The sequence below is a fragment of the Neodiprion pinetum genome, chromosome 3, assembly GCF_021155775.2.
Source record: "Neodiprion pinetum isolate iyNeoPine1 chromosome 3, iyNeoPine1.2, whole genome shotgun sequence".
Lineage (NCBI taxonomy): Eukaryota > Metazoa > Arthropoda > Insecta > Hymenoptera > Diprionidae > Neodiprion > Neodiprion pinetum.
Genome location: NC_060234.1, coordinates 38,440,514 through 38,461,349, shown reverse-complemented (window position 1 = coordinate 38,461,349; position 20,836 = coordinate 38,440,514). Strand labels below are relative to the sequence as shown.

Sequence of the window (20,836 nt, the reverse complement as noted above, 5' to 3'; positions counted from 1 at the left end):
TGAGATATCGACCAGTGCTTGTTTCTTTTTTCTCCTTTTCTCATTTTACCAAAAATTACTCATGCTCGTCACTGCCAATTGTAATCGAGCAATCCGTTTTTACCCAGCGGCGATCGGACTGTTTATCAGTTTTTAGCTGCTTCGAAACTATACTGCAAGTAACTTCGTAGCGTCAGCTTGAATCTCGTTGAACTGTACGTCGCTCTATCGTTCGAATCAAACTTCAGACACTTGTCAACACGATGAAACTCCGAGACTACGGCGCAAGGCACTCGGAAGCTGAGGGTTCATCGACTCTCGAAACAGTAAGGTTTTACGCATTTTGATTTGAACCGTCTCCCGACTTTGTTCGTAAGTTCGTTTGTCGTTGTTTTCACTCCGGGAGGATCCATCGATAGGCGAAACGGTCAGGTAGCCGCAATTACCGAGGTACGTGGGGTGAAATCTGTTCCGAGATTCGGCGATACGTGTGCAGGATATTGCCATCCCTAGATTTCCTCTTCACCTTCCGAATTCGGCAAAGACTCACGTCGAATGGTATCGCGGGAATTGTGTGGGTACCGGCGTTGCAACGGCGAAATATATCCGGGGCTGCTGCTCGATGCCCGATGTTGCAGGTAAAGCTTTGCGCGGGTCTCGAGCTTCTGCCACTGTAAATAATTGAATTCCTTCCGCGTTTGGAGGCCGGGTGCAGGTTCGCGCGGAGGTTTCCTAAGGTGAATCGATTTTCTCATACCCCTTCAGCTCCCGTCTTTCCAGACCTCCACCTCCGTCTCGCTTCTTCGTCCTCCAGCATCCCTCCCCATCCCATCCTCCTTCTTCTCTCTGGGTCCACCCTACTCGCGCATACATCTCAAACAAAGAGACCTAGATAGACTCTCTCTGCTCGCTCCGCACATAGGAGAAAACCTACCTACCTACCTACCTACCTACCTACCTACCTACCACCTATGTAGAGATACAGCGGGGAAGGAACGGTTCGAAATGCCGGCGGCCATTTTGTAGGCCCTTGCTCGAGGAATCGATGTGACGTTGCCGCAGGGGCGCAAGCGCCACCGGCAGCAGCCCTCCGACGAACTCAACCCTCCGATTCTCCGATCAATTCCATCTTTGGTTATACGCAGGGTGTCGGGCTGAATGTGTCCTCCTCCTCTCCGTCGCCCCTCCGCCTCTATCCTCATATCGGTAAATGCACCTTCGATGTGATACCCCGTTCTACGCCAACGAACAAGCGTGTACGTATTTCTATGAAAACCGAACGTCACTTGGTTTCAGAACAAGAGTTCCTAGTTTTATTTTTCAGGGGCTTGCAGGTATCTGGAGATACGATATCGGTTGGAATCATCTGGTTTTTGTTATAGTCCGCTGCCATGGGACGATCCGATATATTTGGACGAAAATTTGTCCCATTGTAGTTTTGGTCAGTTGCATGCGAGACCGGAGTTCATAGAAAATTATTACGCATACGTGTGGAGTTGAGACTTGACGTTAAGGTGTTATAAAAAATTCTGCCGACGTTGTGCCATACTCGTTCTTCCAAAGCACACAGCCGTGCCGATGTGCCCAGTACATAATACCGCAGAATCTGCCCGTGTGTGCGAATACATACGCTTTTAGACTTATATCCGTCTTTCACCGAGACGCCCGCGGCGTCTCCTGCACCGTCTATATCGGCTCCGGCACACGGGTAGCTGTAGGTGATACGGCGTGAGTCGGTTTCACGCCCCCGGCGCAAAACGGCGGGCGAATAGCCATTGGCTCGACAAATCGGAAGGTTCGCCGGTATTTTCGCTCTAGGACGTTCCTTTATCATCCTTCTTTCCTTCTCCTCGTTTTCATGAAATAAGAATGCTTCGGCTTATCGCCTCATTTCCCGATGACGCAAATTGAAGAAGTCCGCATGCCAAGTCGTTATGTTTTAAATCTGCGCGACAAGCCGCTCAAAAGAACTTCACCGATCCAATTATTATTTCACCCGGAAGACTGCGAGTCTGCCGTTTTCGGTGGGATGAGACAACCTCGAATCAATTCGACAGTCGTTATTTTTACCAGTCGCGAACAATGTTCCGTACCAAACTCGCTGAAGCAAAGCGTTCGTGCATTGTTTTACCACTGATGATTTGAAAAATGGTGACACCCTACGTGTAGGAATTCTTCAAAAATTACAGTCATTCCGATCCAATGCGTGTACATGAATTTTCATCTTTGAGGTAGAAATGAGCTTCAGTGGTTTTCAGCAGTTGTGTACTAAAGTTCGTAAAATACAATCTTGGACATGAATTTGGAATTTGATGCGATAACATGCTTTCAGACATTAGTGGATGGTGCCACTTTTCAATGTTGCACAGAATCCCACCCAGAAATTTTATCACGATCGATCGATCCTAGCGAGATCGTCTCATCGATAATTGTAGTAATAAAAGAAAAAAGAAAAGAAAAGAAAAACAAAGTCCGCAGACCGCGCGCTCGCGTTGGTCTCGGGATTCGCGACGCCTGGCGTGTCATCGTGATTATACAGGAATGAGGGTTATTTTCGTTGAAGTAATAAAGTTAAGCGACATCCCGTGGCATCCGCTTTGACACGTCATGTGATAAATCGTAATCTTACAATCCCCGTTGGATCGCGGTCGGTGAAGCGCCGAAGGTAGGTAGGCACGGTGTACATTCCCCAGCCTCGGCGAGAGATCTGCGGATCATGCGTGCACCGCACATTCTGTATTCGCGTCTGATAGCCGTATGCGTGTCGCCGTCGTCACAGACACCTACGAGCATCTGGGCACATTATTATAATTAGCTATTTTCGCTGAGTGCGGATTCTCGCCGACGTGTGTTGGTTGGTAGGTGCGTGCGCGATACACGCGGCACAGGATAGGTAGGCAGGGTACATGTGCAGGGTAGCAGCCGGGATTACAGGAGATAATCTTCGGCCTCGGGGCGAACGACGTCGGGACTTCGTCTCGGGACGTGTACCTGACTCTGGGTACCAGCGTACGTACCTACTCGATTTATGGTAACAGCCCTCATTGATTCTATGTACGCCAAAATCATTACCCACTCATTTACGCTTCGGTATCGCGGCCGGACGAATTATTATCGCCGTCTTTAATGCGCGCCGATCTTTTTTCTCGTCGTATCGATCGGGAATATTCTTGCATTTATAAAAGTTTTCCCCGTTCATTTCCCAAGATGATAATTCTTGCAGCTCGAAATAGCGGTGAAAAGTCCTATTTTTTTTTTAGATCTTGACACAGTCGTTTACGGGAAAATCAGTCGCCCTTCCGTACATACGAGTTTGAATTTAAACTTTTTAACCGTTTCACGGTGAAACGTCGAAAGTTTTGCCCAGCGACCTGATGAGGGTGTCTGAAATAAACCGTGGCAAATTTTTATGAGAAACATTTTTTTCCTTTAGTTCGCTTTGGGACACCGCGAATGTTTTTTACATGCGGGGTGTGCCTTGGCCGCAGAGCTGGCCGTATATCTCCTTGGACAATCTTGATTTCTGCGCTAACGCGTGAATAATATTTTTTTCTTTTGTATATTTTTCGGACCCCGCTTTTACCGCATGCCTTGTATTACCTGTTATACATTATGTATCATACCTGCCATTTGCAAATACCATAGATTAATTAGATAAGCGCTAAGAAACAAAAAGAATGAAAGAACAGAACAAACATTCTACACGCCTATGTATTATGTGACTGCGAAGTGTATCGCATGTTTCTAAACAGCCGGACAATGGCAACGCAATTAATTATCCACGCTTTTGTAGGCATCTGAAAGTATGTTGCAAATAAAAAGCAGAGAAATGTAAGCGCCTGTAACAAGAGAGAATAAACCTCAACCTCTTACAATTATAGGTAAATTTTAAAGCAAACATTCGTTGTTAAAATGTTCACCGACTTTATTGCAGTGAGCAGTTATACTCCGTTTTATCCCCTTGTTTGGTCAGTTATCTGTACTCGCATCCAGTGATAATAAAGCCGTAGTACGTGCAAGTAACTATTCAGGTTTATTCTCCTGCAGGCAGTACGCGTTTATCCATTTACTCATTTTTACACGTCTGTAACAAAGTGAGTCGGAATGTATTGGAAAATAATTTTCGTGGAACCCCTCGAGGAGATTGCGTTTTGTGTCTACGCTCGCAAATATCTTTCCATCTCGTACACTTACATCACGTTTTGGAATTGCTTGTTCCCTTCTCAACGTTCCTACAAAATTGAACGTATAACTACAGCCGGCATAACGATTCCTGGAAACCGTTAAAAGCTTATCTGTAACTAGGTTTGTAGAAACAGATGCTAATCGCAAAATGTTATAAAGCCCACCCTTCCACCATGGCGTTGTTTATGCATACTTTTCCTTTGTTTTCTTGACTAGCAAGGCTCATCATTTAACGCTTCTGAATGTCATTAATTTCGAAATCGTAAAAATTATTTCTCTGTCGATTTCAACGTATTTGAAAATCTATGGTGCAGTCAAACGTTGAACAAAATCGATACGACCGGTTTATATTCAACGCGGCGATGAAAAACTATGATTTTCATTTTCTCCCAATTTCGTTTCAGAATTTCTTTCAGACGTGCGACACGTACACTCGTTACTACGCAAGGCAGCAGAGACCGTGGCTTGCACGAAGGCCCATAAACGGGTCGTTTGTGTACCCAGTGTAGCCGCGAGATTAACGATAAATCCAAGGGTCTTTTGTTTAACAGTTAACCCCTCACGAGCTTCCCGCCGTCTTGCGATACTTGCTCTTTAACCGGTCGGTTACACGTCGTACGTACAACATCCACGCGGCTGCACTCTGGACGCAGAGAACAAATCTCGTCTCCCTTTGTTCCAAGTGATTCTCCATTCTCCGTTAATTCGATTCAATTCTTCCACGTCCCGCTCGCATCTGGCCCTGACCTCCCTCTTCGCCGGGGGTTTGTTATCGCAAGAAGGAGGCGCTCCGAAGTGGCCCAAGATCGAGGATGCACCCGGGCGCAAGCGCGAAAATATTTTTTTCCTCCCAAGATTTGACAACCCCTCTGGCACCACCGGGCTCCGCTAGCTCCCGGTGATTGGAAGCTTACCCTCCGGGCGAGAGACACGCGCGCAGGCGCACTCCCCTCGCTACCACGTCGCTTTAAGGGTTCCCGACTCGACGCGGTCCTCCCTGCGGCGAGATTTCCAGGACGACACGCCCCAGGCAACCAGATCAATAAGATACCTCTTCGGTTACGCCCCAGGTCACGGGAGCAAGACGTCTGCGGTCCATCTCTGGCTCCGTACCTACTTCCACTCTCTCGTGTCCGTGTTGGCGCTGGTGTGAGGGGAGGTATTCCGCACGCACACGCTTCACGGCTTTCGCCAGGATTCGATGCCGAGCGTCACGAACCGTTAACACTGTTTCCAATCCCGCCACAGTCTCCGCGCAAACTTCCTTTTGAACTTTATCCATTTCACGGAAACGAATTACGACAGACCGCTACTGCATCTTTCGGTTTCCCATAAATCGCAAAATCACTCGTACTGATCAGCAGTATTGGATTGTTGATTTCACGAAAATCGTCCAAGAGTCCTTTAATGGAAATTATATACCTCGTCAGGATCTTAACGTTCTTCTTCGACCGGACTAAATTCTCGACTAAAGTTCCTAGTGTGGAAGTGGTTAACCTTTAGCACCTTGGGGATTTTAAATCGAGATTATCGTAACTTGAAAGCTTCTGCCTTTTTGTAAAATTTCATACTACCTTTGTATTAAAAATTATTCTTACGACCTTATCTTGTAAAAGATACTTAAATGAATGTCAAAAAAAAAAATTCAAGTGAGAATATCAACATGCTTCGGTGCACGACCCCAAGGTATAACCAGCAATGTTATACCACGTGAATCTGATACCAGCTAAACGTTGACTTGAAGTCAATCGCAAAGAGGAAACTATGAGAGAGTCTTTCTGTTCACGAGCATGCGAATATTATATCAGTTACGACACTTATTCACGAGTTGTTTAAGCCATTGTTATGTTAATTAAATCAGTGCGACGAAGGATAGTTTCCTATACAGCGTCGTATGATGGATCGTATGATTCAAGTCACGGTAAAGTTGAGCTTTTTCGTCGTACATAATAATCATATTCCACGGTGAATTGTAAAATCTTGAAACTCTGGCACGAAAAGACTTTGTTCAATTCAGGTGTCCTGCAAAGTGAAAAAAAAGAGTTCCTCACGATATGCATTCAACGCCACCTCCAACTCGAATTTAAGGTATCGCGGTGCCTTTCCGCGGAGTGTGAGGGTTACTTTCAAAACACCCCGATGGTTGCGTGAGCCATGTGCACGAGATGATTGCCCTGAGACTTCACGATCACGCAGTCGAGACTCGTGCTGTTCCGATTAGCTGTGACGAATATTGCTCGGAGCATTCCGTTGGGATAATGAACAGTTTCTCTGAATTCACCAGTGCATAAAGATCGATTACCGACCGATGGAACTGCTTCAGCTGCCGGTTGTCCTCCTACCCGAAAGAACCTGTCCTTATACGCGACGCGCGTGAAATTTTTCACCACATATTATTATCAAAGCATAATTACTTGACATTAAAAGTATGGCCGGTTTCGGAACGCATGGCTTACAATGTATCTCGGATTTTTTTAACTCACTTTTCTCCAAGGCTCGAGAAGCTGACACTACGCGATTGTCGCTATAATTGATCCGATGACGACAGTTGCTCATTTAGTTCGTCATTTGTGGAACTATAGCGTACGCGATTTGTGGAACGTTACGGAGACCCGATCGATACTCACTCACTCACTTCCGACTAACCGTAACGCGGTTTATCGACGTTGAAAGACTACTGGAGGTTAAATTTAGCGGTGAAGGTATATCAGAATTGCGCTATAAAGCGGAGCTGTATGGTCTCGAAAGGTGTGGCTTGCTGCTGGCAAACGGTCAGAAGAATTTCATTCACTCGTCCATTGGCTCGGCTAACCAACCAGAGGGCAATCCTTGAGTGAATTCCAAAGGGTCCTGAGACTCTGGACGGGGGTTCCGGAAGGTTTCGGGTTTTCGTTGTCCCTCAAGGCGACCCGGACGCGGGGACTCAGGACGCCATTGATAAACTGCCGGGCAATGGCTCCGATTTGCTTTGGGCAAAAATCAGGTAGACGCCGTTCCAAACGTCAAAACACACCCCGAGCGTAAACGTTCCTTGACCTCGCCAACAGTGGTGTTCAATTTTATTTACATCCGAAAAAGCAGTTTCCAATTGGAAACGGATCAGAAATTGAAGAATCCGTTCGGAACTGCCTGGAATCTCAGAGAAGTAATGGCGAATGGAAAACAGCGTAGCCAGAGTAATTATCGTTCACGTGCTTCATTGGTTGATACTTAGCAGTTTCACGAGCAATAAGAGCAAATCGAAGTTCGCCGAGATACGAGATTGCTCCCGGAGGACATAGGGTGTAATTACCCGCATACGGAATAATAAAGCGAAATGGGGTACGCCAGCGTTTTTTCACGGTTTCGTCGCCGCGCAGGCGTGTGTGGCGTAAAGTTGCACGGCTCAAATTACCCGTCAAAGGAACTGTCGCCTCGTTCTTCCTCACGACCATGTAACAGCCGTTAATTCTATCGATCGTCGGATGATTGGCGGTGCGATCAAGGCTTGTCGAAATCCTTCCGAGCCCCGCAGCTGTCACCTGTGCACACGATCGAGTCCCAGTTTCTTCCGACGACTCTGGAAGCGAACGAAAAGTAAATTTCAGGTGGCAAGAAGCCGGGCTAAGACCTGGGCCACGTTCGGCTCTCGATATCTGGTCAGTTCAACCGGCGTGCATCTTCCCTCTGCGGCGTTATCGGAGGATCGTGACTCGCGATCTTGATCGTTGGGCTCGGTGGTCCAATCGGCAGCCGAGGGCGCGGCGTGGGCCTGATGGAACGCCGGGCCCAAGGCCCCATTGGGCGCGGACCGATCCACGGCGCCCAATGACGGGGTGAGGGAATCGTCGGGCCCATAGGCCACGTCCAGCCCGACCTCCCACTCTGGGTCCGGGGCCCCGTTTGTCCGGTAGAGAAGGCCCCGCGGGCGCAGTAACCCTCCAGTCCTCTTGTACGACGGTTAGGGCGATCCTATATACCCACGAAGGTCGAGATATCGGAAACAATATCCAGCGCCGGTAACCCGATATATCTCGGGCTGACATCGCGAGCCGTATCCCCGAGGGATGCAAACCAACCCGCGGTCATCTGTCAAGCATTCGAAATTAGCATAATGTTTGCGGACCGAATGATCGTCCACTGAACACCCGATCAGTACCGCGTAGTTCGACCGGTTTTTCAGTTCTCCGTTTATTTCGTTTGCTTCTTTTTCGACGGTTCGAATATTATACGCGTATTTTTTCTTCGTCCTCCTTCGAGGACCCCCCGCCCGCCCCTCCCCCTTCAACCCTCCTCCCCCCGCACCACGCAGTGTGTGCTTCGAGTGATCAAAACGAGACTGTGATAATTACTACTGTACTACCTATTACGAAAAATTTTCGAAAGTGCAACGCGAATTCAACATAAAATAGAAGAGGAAGAAAACCTGCTTCTTGGACGCTTGAGTTAAGGTCGAAGGACTGCAACGAAAGCCTTCTGTTCGTACGAAAAACAAGAGTAAAAAATCTGTGACAAGTCCTGATCGAACCACGTGTCGACGGTCGTATGAGTACGTTTACTACCATTCGTCATGGAACAGTGAATGCGGGTTCATATCGACTGGCGAATCAACAGTTCTTCGTAAAGAGACAAGCTGCGTCGATTGAATAAAATTTGTGAACGACCTGTAGTTTATTCAACTTAGCCGAATGCCGAACCTAGACTACTACAACACCGCCAGGATGCACCAAATGGTAAACTCTTTTCAAAATTCATAGGCGAATTTTCGTATGCGAGCGTACCGACTACTCGTACGATGAGAATGTGGAAGACCGGTTGAGTTAATTGTACGGGGTCCGTAATTAAACTCCGAGCATCACGAGACAAACTCGCACGGGTTTGCAAACAGCCCGGGTAAAGTTTGTTTCCCAATGCGGTCGGGGGGAAGGAGGGCAAGGAAGAAAGCGCGGATGGGGGGGGAGGAGGGAGAGGAGAAGGTGGAAAGGGCTTGCGGGCCCTGGAGGGGAATGCAATGTAGAAACTGCGTAAATTATGAGTTACGAATGGAATATAAATTGTTAATATTAGGTTATAAATCAGCGGTGATTTGTTATTGCCCGTGCTGCTCACGTGCCCCGGAGAACGCGAGCCCGGCAACCGCAGACGCCTTAATGATAGACTTTAAGGGTACGACTCGTAAAATCCTGACACAATGAAATCATATTCATTCTCAGTTGCTCGCGTTCCGCGCTCCTTCGGGCTAAAAAAAAAAAACTGCCGCACGTAGCGCGTCTTTAGCTTACGTGCACTTGCGTCTTGTCCGTAAGCTTAATCTTTCAATTCCTCGTCACTCGGACCCCGTGCCCAGGGGTTTCTTTTTACACGATCGTTCGACGCACCGTCGCACGGAAGAGAGACGTCTTCGTTCCTCACCCCTTCCAACTTCATCGCTGTGAGGCAAACCAATCCGGCACATCGTTCTTCCTCGTTGATAGTCGAGCTCCATATTACGTGCCATCCGGCTGACAGAGAGACGCAACAATTTTGTTGTTAGTACTGGCATCTCTCCGAACTTTACGATCACCAATTACACCATTCTTGCACCTCCGCATGACCATAACCCACGGCATCCTACGCTGCACAGAGTAAAGGGTGGTGGTAGTGCCAGCTTTCGTCGAGATATTGTGCGGATATTGTGATAGTTCAACAGCCGAGTATCGGGATGCGCCTTGTTACCGATACACCTCGTGGATCCACCGGACCTACCTGGGTACGTAGATACGGAGAGAGCCCTTGGGTATATCGGGGATGGGATACGCGTCGGTAGGTGCATAAACTCCGCTTTGCTGACCCACACCGACACATAACTCCTCCGGGCTGACGTTTCAATCAACGGGAAGATATCTCGCCGCCTATGGACGCTGCAGCTTACGCCCACTCCGGTCGGATGTAATACCGTTTCCCCTTTTGTTGGGGAATTATATGTACGTCACGTTGACGTAACGGATAACGACTAGAGCGCTTGTGACCCCGGTAATCCACCGAAGACATATCACCCTAATGAAATTTCGATCAGGTGCTCTCCTTAACCCCTCTGTGCTTTTGCCGTGGAAACTTTTGAAGTTATTAACCATCGTGAAACAATCCGAACGTACTCCGGCCGATGAGGAAATGAGAAACAACGAGGAGCGTTCAGTGTTTTTTTTTTTTCAAGAACTATCTTGAAAGATAGTTTGCTGCCGGTAAATTTAGTAATATTTGAAGAGCGAACTCTTCATGCGACTAGAATTTGTTGAGGGAATGTTTTATTTTCATTTTGTCACCATTGTACACGTCAAAGGGGTTACAAACCTCGTTAGTAACGCCCGGGCTGCTTTCCTATGATTAACGATTGTTGGGCGTTGCATGTTTACACCGGAACGGATCTCTTGAACTTTGCAACTTGTTGCTTGACTTAGAACTTTCCGGAGCCCCGCTTACTCGGCATCTATTACGACAAATATGTATCTTTCGTCTTATTAAGTTAACTAAATATACACGCATATAATATACGTATAATGTGTGCGTAAATAAATTAGTTTACGGAGCGTCAAATTGGAATTGAAATTTCTATCGCTTTCTAAGCATGCGTAGGTGTGTGTGTGTGTGTGCGTATTCGTTGAATACATTTTGCAAATTTTATCCGAAGCGTTTACCGTGCAGGCCAAAACTTTTCCTGACATTCATAAGAATGTATAAACATGTGTACGAGCAAAAAGTTTCAAGTTTCTCCCTAATCGCGTCTGAAAATTCATTTCACGACAGTTTTAATAGTTGACACATGATTGTAACGCAGGAACAAAAGGAGCGAAGGAAAGTAATATCGAGAATTGGCCTCTAAAATTATCCCCCTTACGCGTTGGCGCGGTTCGAGCTACGCTCCGAGTCGAGAGACGAGCCTACGGAGGCTTGCCTTATTTTCTCACCTGCGTTCAGCACAACTAGCAATAAATAACCGCCAGCTTAGTCGATTTTACTGCCTGAACGTTTCGGTCGTCGTCCCAATATCGTCGGTTGCTGGTTCCGCGGAGTGCCAATCCGAGGCATAGCAATAGCGAAGAGAGGACTTTACCTCCACCCTTTTACGTCGAGCAACCCGCGCAGCCGAGGTGAGGCCGAGAGGAGCCAATCTTCGCGCTAACTAGCCGTTCAGTCCAACCGGCCCGCCAGACAACCCTGAAAGACCCTGGTTAACCTTTCAGCGAAACAGTCGAGCCCTTTGAAACAGCGTTAAACATTTCAACCACCTCGGGAAAACTCGCTCTTGATCGTTTGTCACGGGGCCGTTCAATGGAGAATAGATTTCGGATCGAATGCCTTATAGTCGCGTGTTTGCCGGGAAATTTCGGCGGGCGAAGCATCGATGACCAATCTCGATCTATCCTGACGTCGAAGGTCGCTGCGACTTGGTGTGCCTATTTTTTGGAATTTTAATTTGCTCCTTCAGGCCGCGAACGAAACGAGGGGAATTATAAACTGTCGGAGGTATTCGTACACGGGCAGCCTCGCTTGTTCCACGCGGTTTCTCGCATGCGAATATCCATCTCGTGACAAGGATAAAGGACGACGAGCCGTGAGCCGTAAGATCGAATGAAATAGGGGGGGCGGAAAGAGAAAAAGATAAATAAAATGTAGCAAAAATAAAAGTGATTTTATATTACGAGTCGTCCGGGCGATTAAATGAAAATTTTCCCCTCCCCCCCTCACTACCCCGGAATCGTGTCAATTATCTCGATAGCCCCATCATTAAAATCCCAACTTTGATTAATTTATCCGGCTGAATTGTTTGACCGCGAGAAATTCTACGGTTTTTGCTCCGCTTCTTTCTCTCTCACCCTCTCTCTCTCTCTCTCTCTCTCTCTCTCTTATCCTAGAGGAGCTGCTGCAGACTACGGCGGTGATAAATCGTTTAACTCTTTAATAGCTAATATACTTCGGCCACAAACGCGCGCTCGGCCAATCGTTCTTTCACATTTTGTATGTACGCAACCATATCGTGCAGACACGAATCCCTACGTAATGTGTCCGTATGCAACGCCGCGCGGCTATCGCCCCTCGTTTATAACCGCGTTTGTTATTTTTACCTGTGTACAACCATTCGTTGCACGTGTATTTTATCCGTCAATAGCGCGTAAAAACCACATTTGCAGAGTGGCGAATATTGCATACACCGCGAATATCTGACATCGACGACTTTCCGCGTATCTTCAGACGGTGCACGTTTGTTGAATGACGTTAAAACGAAATACGTAGCTTTTCGATCTCCGTCAGTTTCTTCTTGACTCCAAAACATTCGGTAACAACTCATTTAGGATCCAAAAAATCATGGCCGTAAAGGTTTCTTTTAGCATCCTTTCTCCTTGCAATTTTGTTGTATTGTAGATGTTGTGCTGAACTTTTTTGAAAAATTTCGTTCGAGAGATTTCATGAATTCTGCACTTATTTTGGTTATCGTTGCTTGATTTCCTGATTGCAGGGAGATAACAGAGTCGTTAAGCAGTCAATTTATCTATAATTAAGATGAAAGACTTGTCCATAATTCGTTTTCTCGGTGTTTCTGTATTATACTCCTGGTAAAAAAATCTTCACAATATTCCACTTAATACTCGCAGTAGGCCTCACTTCACATGAATCATGTCCGTGGTCTGACGAGTCAATTTCCGGCTTGCACACCGTGAATTTTCTGTCTTCGACCGTTGGGTTCGAAGTGCTTTCTACACTGGCTGCAAGTTTGCGCCACAGCGTTATCCGCGCATCAATTTCGGTGGTTAAAAGTATAGTATGTGTGGATCTAGAATTCTAAATTAATCGAAGATATGTCAAAGATTGAGCATACTGTGGTGTATGATCACCCGAGTGTAAGAATAGAGCCCATGAAAGAATGGAAGAACCAGTCTAATTGTAAGTCCAAGAGGACAAGAGCCAGCGGTAACTCCGTAGACATGGAACGCATTGTATCGTGGATAAGATGATAATAAACACTGCAGTTTATATGTAAACCAGTATGTGATGGCAAGTCATTTCCCTGGAACACTGCACATGCCGTCAAAGCAGCCGTGTTGCCGCCTGTTAATATTTCCTAACGTGTTGCCAACAGTCGTGAAACGGCGTTGATGTCCAGGCATACGCTTTGCGTCGGCTTGCCGCAGCGGCGAAAGCTCCGCTCGAGTGATTGAGTCACCTCGCAAGTGATTTAAAAGCCTTGAAATGAGCAATTATACACCCATCTTGATTCGTGTGTAGTAATCCAAACGGAGTTTTAGACCTCTGACGTGGATATGTGGAAGTTTCCCCTATACATAGATAACCATGTACCGGTCCATACAGACTGCGGTCTCAATCGTACATCATACGGTATTTTTCCTCAATATCAACATCGCTGGACGGTGTTTCGTAGCGATTATTTTTCATTTCTCGTCGACGTTCAATCGCTCCCGATGATTCGTCTGTCGGTGAAAACTATCGGCGATGTGTCTCGCACGCGGACTTACGCGGACTTGACTTGACTCGAGGAGGCCGAAAGTTGAGAACCCGGTTCCGGGACGCACGTACAGCCCCAACACGTACGGAGGGCTACCAGAAACTACCTGTATAATAACTGGTCAAATTCCGGTAGTAGCCATCCTTACGAACGGTAGCCTCTAATCAACTTAATTTCAGGTTCCTTTGCTTCAATGTTGGCCACCATTGAAATTATTTGGTAATGGTAATAGGCCCAGGAATGTTGCGCATCGGGCTCGATACCCTGAACTGAATCGAACAGGACTTCGTGCTTCGTTCCCGATTGATCGTGCAGTGTGCGCTCAGAATCGGCTATATACCGTCTATAATCATCTCGTATATAAATGACTTGGATGAAACTTCGTAATTGCAGCTGATTATTACCTCGCTCGGTTAGCGAAACGCAGCTACGCCGGCTCGGAGACGTTGCTCGAGGAATTTCCCGATTTCACAGGTTAGACGAAAAATGAGTCTGATTGTGAGAATCGAGAGAAATCTGTGATCTTGACTTGAATAATTCCGCAAATCGTTCGAACGATTCTTCGTACAAACGGACCGACGAGCATTACCAAAGATGGCCAGACGAGATTAACATTTGGAAGTACAAAAACGGACGTCACAATATTTCGAGTTTGCTTGGGGATAAACGTCGGGACGTTTGCACGAAGGCTGCAGCGATAGATTCAACTGTCATGGGGACGATATACATGCGGCGCGAGAATTGCGGTGATAGATCATACAGTGAATTCGGTACGAAGGTGATAATATTGCGTCGACCATTCATTCCTAGCGTACCTGGTGGTATAACGATGGCGACTGCGGAGAAACATGAAGCGTATTACACGCGGCGTCAGGCTGACCAACCCCGGTTGACTGCTGCCAGCTACGCGACCGGTAACAAATCGTTTCAGTAATTAAAGGCAATCATATTGGAATGTTGCTCCGATAGAATGAAACATCGGTGACGCATAAATCAAGCCTCGGGATACGAGCAGTGTAGACTATCGCTGAGGGACTTGGCTCCATGAATTTTTCAAACTCGACACGCGTTATATTGCCCTTTGTCACGACGCCGTTGTTACAACTGTTTTGAACGTGGATTTTTATCCGAACCGCGGTGGTGTGATTTCGGCAAAGAAATACGAATTTCACATTTGCAGCAGGGCGAATAATTAGAGACCGCGCCTTGATCTCTTCGAGACGCGATTGTTATTGGAGTCATTAGAAGTCGTATACATGCTCGCGTGAATTTCGTTCCATGCACGACATATATATTCGACAATAAAATGGAAGACCGTATCATCCTTGAAATCGTTTTGTTTATTTTTCTACTCATTTTTATGTCCTTATTACATCGGTACTTCTCTTCGTTCTTAAACGCCCGAGCTCACGGTCGAAAAAAGAGCGTGTGGCAAAGTCGTAATCCTAGGCCCAAAGAGCCGCAGGTATCGAGTGGTCAGAGTCAACGAGTCTGACCAGCTAAACAGGTGTCGTGAAGAACCATCGGGCATATATTACACACACCCATCTATTTCATATGTTTTACAATTCGTCGAATTTTCTGAGAAATTGCCGAAAATATGCGTGGGTTCACATGAATGGTAAAGAATCCATTCTACCTATACGAATAGTGAATGTTTGGCGAATTACGACTTTCCGCCAGTACTTGAAGAACTTTGGAACATCGCTCAGTTTGTATTTTCGATGAGCCGTGAATTTCACTTTGCCGGAAGGTGGTGAAACTCTCAGTAAATAACCGGCAATAAATCGCGTCGTAAACATCTGCGACACACACACATTGTGCACAACTGTGTCACAATCAAATGATAATATCCAGCAAAAACGAGCATAACTTATCAACCGTTTCTCGCACATGTAGACGCAATGTAGACGCAATAAAATATTTGAACGGTTATAATCATGAAAGAAAAGTTTTTTTTTTTTTTTTTAAGCAAAAAAAAAAAAAAAAAACTAAAATATTATCGGAATTTGAAAACGAAAAGCAATTCCGCGATCATGGCGCATATACAGAACTTACTCCGTATTGTGTGTAATATAACGCACGGGTTATGTCGTACACTGAATATTCTGAATTACTCATTGGAGCAGCTAATTCCACCGGGTGCTCCATATTCAAGCGGGTAGCTCGCGCTTCCACGCACACACACACACACGCGTGCATGCGATATGCATATATGACGCATTATATGGGATGGCCATGCAGGCGAGATGAGAGAGCGGAGTGCGCGTGATACGCGAAGAGATCGAATGTAGGGAGTCTGTGTGCGAGTGCAAGGTAACTTGGGATAGGAACTGAGCGCGCGCAACTCGGAGCACAGTATACACTATGAATATTCAAGCGGGAATTCTGGCATGGCTGCGTTCGGATGCATTATTCATCCTGGCCCCATCCGAGCGCGCTGCGGAGCGCCGAGAGCTTCAGCTTCGCATGTTGCGTTTCGGTTGCGCCGCCGCGACGACTTCTTCCTTTTATTCGGGGGCAGAAGAATGCGTTCAGTTCGGTCTAATAACCGCTTTAACGGGGCGGCGTGGCGAGGAGAGGAGAGGAGAGGAGAGGAGAGGAAAGAGTCGCTCCGCGGACGGGGAGGAGGGGTTACGTAATAAGCCGCCTCCTTCGGGATTTTTCAGATTCCTGTACTAGATTAACCCAAACTGCGCACAGATTGTAGGCTTTGCTTAAGCATGTGAACAAGAACCGTATCATTTTCCAAACGTAATCTTTTGTCCCGGTTGGGCTTCAGGGAAACGACGTCACGACGCTTTCGTCCGCCGCGGCAACTCGATACTGTCCAGGACACTGTTATTACTTCGAACAAGAATTCACTCGCCTCGCTTTACAGCCCTCGTTTCGTCTTATCGACTCCTCTCGCAACCCCTCGACTCTTCCAATGCCTCCAAAATCGTATCCCGGTCTCAATACTTCAAAAAATATTTTGCAATCGTAGTGTTACGAAGTAAAGAAATAATAAAAAAAAAAAAAAAAATAAAAAAACAACTGCACCCCCATCGATCAACCAAAATTATTGTTTTTGCAAAATTTCAAAGGGTTACAATTTTAGAATTTAAATTGAGTGACGAGAGCTTTGCAGATCTTCTGCCACGTTTAATTAGATCGTCTAGATGTAATAAGCGATTCCTTATATAATATAACACAATATATTGATCTCAGTATCGAGCAAATTTTTGTCATAAAAATTTTTGCGAAGTGATTTGATGAAACGTGATAAAGGGCACTTCGAATTGGCTCGTGGAGTTGAATCATGCTTGCGAAATCACACGAAATTCGCCAAGAAACGGACTTTCGGTAGAGAATCGAAGGCACGAGGTACTCCGGAGTTGGTCTGATGAGAGTTGAATGAGTATCACGTCCCGCAACGCGAGCACTAATCTTTCATTTATCGCTCGATCTCGAATCTGTGAATACGATCGGGCGTGTCTATGCCTCTGCGCATACACGTATATGAATGTAGGTATGGGTATATTACGTACAATACCTGATACGCAGAACGGCATCTGTGCGATGTCGTAGATATACTTACAGGAATAATTATACCATGCGTGTTGCAGCTTATAACCGAGCGCCTAGACGAAGATAAGAATAATGAATTATTAACCCCCCATGGATCCCCGTCTCCTAGGGGGGTGCTGCTTACTGTGATCTTCCGTAATCGACCGTTACGCCATTGAATATATGATTATCGCTACAATTGCGTCATTATATTCAAACCGGACCAAATTTTTCTTATACCGCGTTTTATCTAAAATGAACTCAATCAATTATCTCCCACCATCAAACCCGGCATCTCCCTTTATTCTACGATTTATCCCATTCCCCTCTCCTCTCCTCTCTCCCTCGTCTTATTCCACTCACAATTTCTCTCATTGTACCCTGCTATATTTATACTATTCATCCTTTTTACTCGCGAAGAAACTTCAGTTGTTTTTTTTTTTCGATTTCAAAAATTGATCCCGAATTACCGAGACAGTTCGATATTTCTTCGCGTACAAAAATCCTCGGCGTCATTCGTAATTAAACGAAAGTGAAGAAAAAAGGCCAAGTACAAGTCCCGATCCTCGCGGACATGTGCCGAGAAAATTAATTGTAATTGCATTAGCTGTGTGTCTGGCGAAAGGGGGGGAGGAGGAGGGAGATTCTGATCACCGCTTCACGGAGGGCTTGACTCGAGGATGCTGAGGTGATAATAGTCGTTGGTAGCTGTCGTTATGCCGACTGCAAATGCATCTTAGGTCCCAAGATACGCGGCAGGCATGCAACCAACGTCTTCCTCGCTGTCCGGTCGAATCGCCTCTGCAGCCCAGCGGAGGTACGGTCATTAAATGAATTCAATTCTCGTGCCAATTATCACCGCGTGGTACAAGATTTCATTACGAAAAGCCTTTTCTGTTCACCGAGGTGTTATATGTATACTAGGTAATTTCATTGAAGTATTCCAATCCTTCGTTTTACCGGGCTTCATCATCCGACTCCGTTTCTCAAAATTCTCTCAGCTTGAACTGGAACTTGAATATCCTCTGTATCAATGACGGCAATGACGACGAGATTTCGTTCCTGTTGAACTGAGAATCATTGCATAACGTCTTGCAGTTTTTTACTACTCAAACACCTGATCATTTCTGCAACCGTGAACCCTGTTACATCAAATTTTTGCACTCCCGATATTCCAGCGTGAAACACAATCGACCAACTCTTAGCCGACGGATCACGCCGCGGGATTCCTCACAGCTATAAACCTTGGCTGTAGATTATCGTCCGTGATTTTTTTGTTTTTCCTATTCTCCACGGGCTACTACAATCGCCTGTTTGTTGTATAACTGTTCCACACGCGTACATATCACGATCATTGTTGCTCGCACCGCCGTATTAAGTCAGGTTCTATTTTGCACGCGCCAATAACAGCTTGAACATCATAATTAACCGAATAGTTTGCACAAAATTACTGCCCGAATGACTTGCTGGTTTTTTTTATCCACGTTTCTTTTTCTTTCTGTACGGGTTTTGAAGGATTTTGACCCCTGATTCCGAAAGTCGATCCTCCGATCATCGTTATGCGATTTCTTCCATCAGCTTCTGGCGTGGCTGTATGATTGTTTAATTAAAGACGGTTGTATGAATAATTGAACTAGCTTCGGTGGCTTGGATTCAATTACAGCACAAGTCAACTACGTATGTCGAGTTAAAATTCGAAAAGGCCTGTTTCTTTTTGTCATCTTCTGTCACGGTTTTCTATATTTTTTCGACTCTTACAGGTGCATTTCACTGGTTTGAAAATTTTTCATCCACCAAGTTCTTGACTGCATGGTGTTAAATTTCGGATGAATATGAGAAACTTGTGCTGCATAAAATTCTTCGATGCGGAAATACGATTCTCATCGAGGATGCAGGATATTATTGCAAGAAAATGTTTTTCCTTCGTTTCTTATCGCAAGCTCGCCCGTTTCATTATTCCGTGTTAATTACATGCGAAGAACCCTATAAAACATACCGCAAGGCATATTATAGCCGATCGCTAACTAGGTGTTTCGTTTTGTTCTAGGTAAGTTGTGACCGGAGAACCAAGCTGCTTTTGCAAACTTGTACATAGGAAAAACGAATTATTTGAAAAAATAATCGTATAACGAGACACAGACTCTCAGCTGCGTCGAGATGACGTTCAGATGCGTACCTGCCTTTCAGTCTCTAGGCGGTAGCGACTGTAGCGCACCCTGGGTAAGTAAATATTATTTCATGCAGATTTAAAAAAATTTTTTTTTCCTTTTTTGTTCACTTTTCCACCGCATCATCCCATCGCGCATTTCAAGCGCTCTGTTTTACACGTGCTTCAACCGCGATGTTAATTACTCTTGATTCCTAATGAGTGGAAGGGAAAAAAATATGACATTTGCGAGTGAAATTAGACGCGGAGACGTGCCGTGACTATAATATTATAATATGGCGACCTCGAAGGCACGCCTGCGCTTTGATGATGGGGGAGCATTACCGTCTGCAAGGCTGATGGTGGCTTCCTTCCCGTTCCCCCCTTTCAAGTCTCATTCTAATTTTCATTCTTATTCCGAGGTTATTACTTTGTTCCTTTGCTCTCTTCCCCTTCCCAGCCGAGCGAGTAAATAACTCCTTGCCGTTTACTTACCCTGTTCCTCAGTTTATAATGGAGATTATCTTATTTGTGTTGAAACCTGCGAGGAGACCGCGTTATACAGCCTATCCCATTGCGCTATTTCACGGAGGAGAGGAAATGCAGGAGAGACGAGAAAGGGGGAATTGAAATAAAAAATGGCAAAAGTAAAATAAACGAATCGGCGGAGCGCAAAAACAGAACGAGAGACATCGTCACCCGGTTTTCTCAAATTCTCAACTCCCGAGTAACGTTTCAACGATTTTTCTTCTTTTCTATTCTGACAAATGATATGCAAATTTCCGGTAGGCAACAGCCTTAAAATTTGGAATTTTTAAACTCACGCTGAACATTGCATAAAGAAAAAACTTTGCAGCGTAATTCCAATACGTATCAAAATATGACTGATCGGTCACTCTGATCGATTTCAACGACTACGTGACCTACATTTTTTGGAACAGAGTTGTCAACGGTTTCGTTACAAGTTAAATAATACGAATGAATTTGCTGCAAGCCGAATAGCGGAAGAGAAAATATTTCGTGGGAGTTGCAGAGGGTACAGGAAACATAAACTCGTCGAACGACAGTCTCTCGTAATGAAATTATTACATGCCATGCGAATGGAAGAAGATAAATCGCGATAAAAAGAATATCATCGGATGCCGAGTGATGTTGTGAAAGACAGGCGCGTTTCGTGACTCCGTTGAACGTTGCCTGAAATAAAAATCCACGCCGCACGTGGAAAGAGCTCGTGTGTCGATCGTTATCTTTAATCCAAAGTCCGACACTCACGACGCCTCACACATTATACCTACCGAAAGCGAAGCGTTTACTCTGCAATTACCAGGTTCCACCCACACGGCCCGCGATGTTTGAAGTATATCAAAAAGCACGAGGTTGCAGGTCCGTCCGACCCACTGTTCGTTATTAATTACCGGGTCGCTACTATGTTATTAGCGCATTAGAAGAAACCGCCTGGATTCGGGGCCGAGGGGCAAAACACCGAGAGAATTACTCGG

At 45.8% G+C, this 20,836-nt stretch overlaps 1 protein-coding gene across 5 annotated transcripts in view; it reads left to right on the top strand.

The window, feature by feature from the left end:
• The window catches only part of TfAP-2 (transcription factor AP-2), a 205,845-nt gene that overhangs the window by 70,332 nt on the left and 114,677 nt on the right, over positions 1–20,836 (top strand). For 3 of the 5 annotated variants that reach the window (XM_069134837.1, XM_069134839.1, XM_069134838.1), the window contains one exon: positions 19,239–19,411. The exons of 1 other annotated variant lie outside the window; for it this stretch is intronic. In XM_069134837.1, coding sequence (XP_068990938.1) covers positions 19,349–19,411 — 63 coding nt within the window. In that variant the 5' untranslated portion in view covers positions 19,239–19,348. Of the gene's footprint in view, positions 1–8,737; positions 8,877–19,238; positions 19,412–20,836 lie in introns of those variants that run through there. One more of the 5 variants, XM_046619045.2, reaches the window with a different exon arrangement.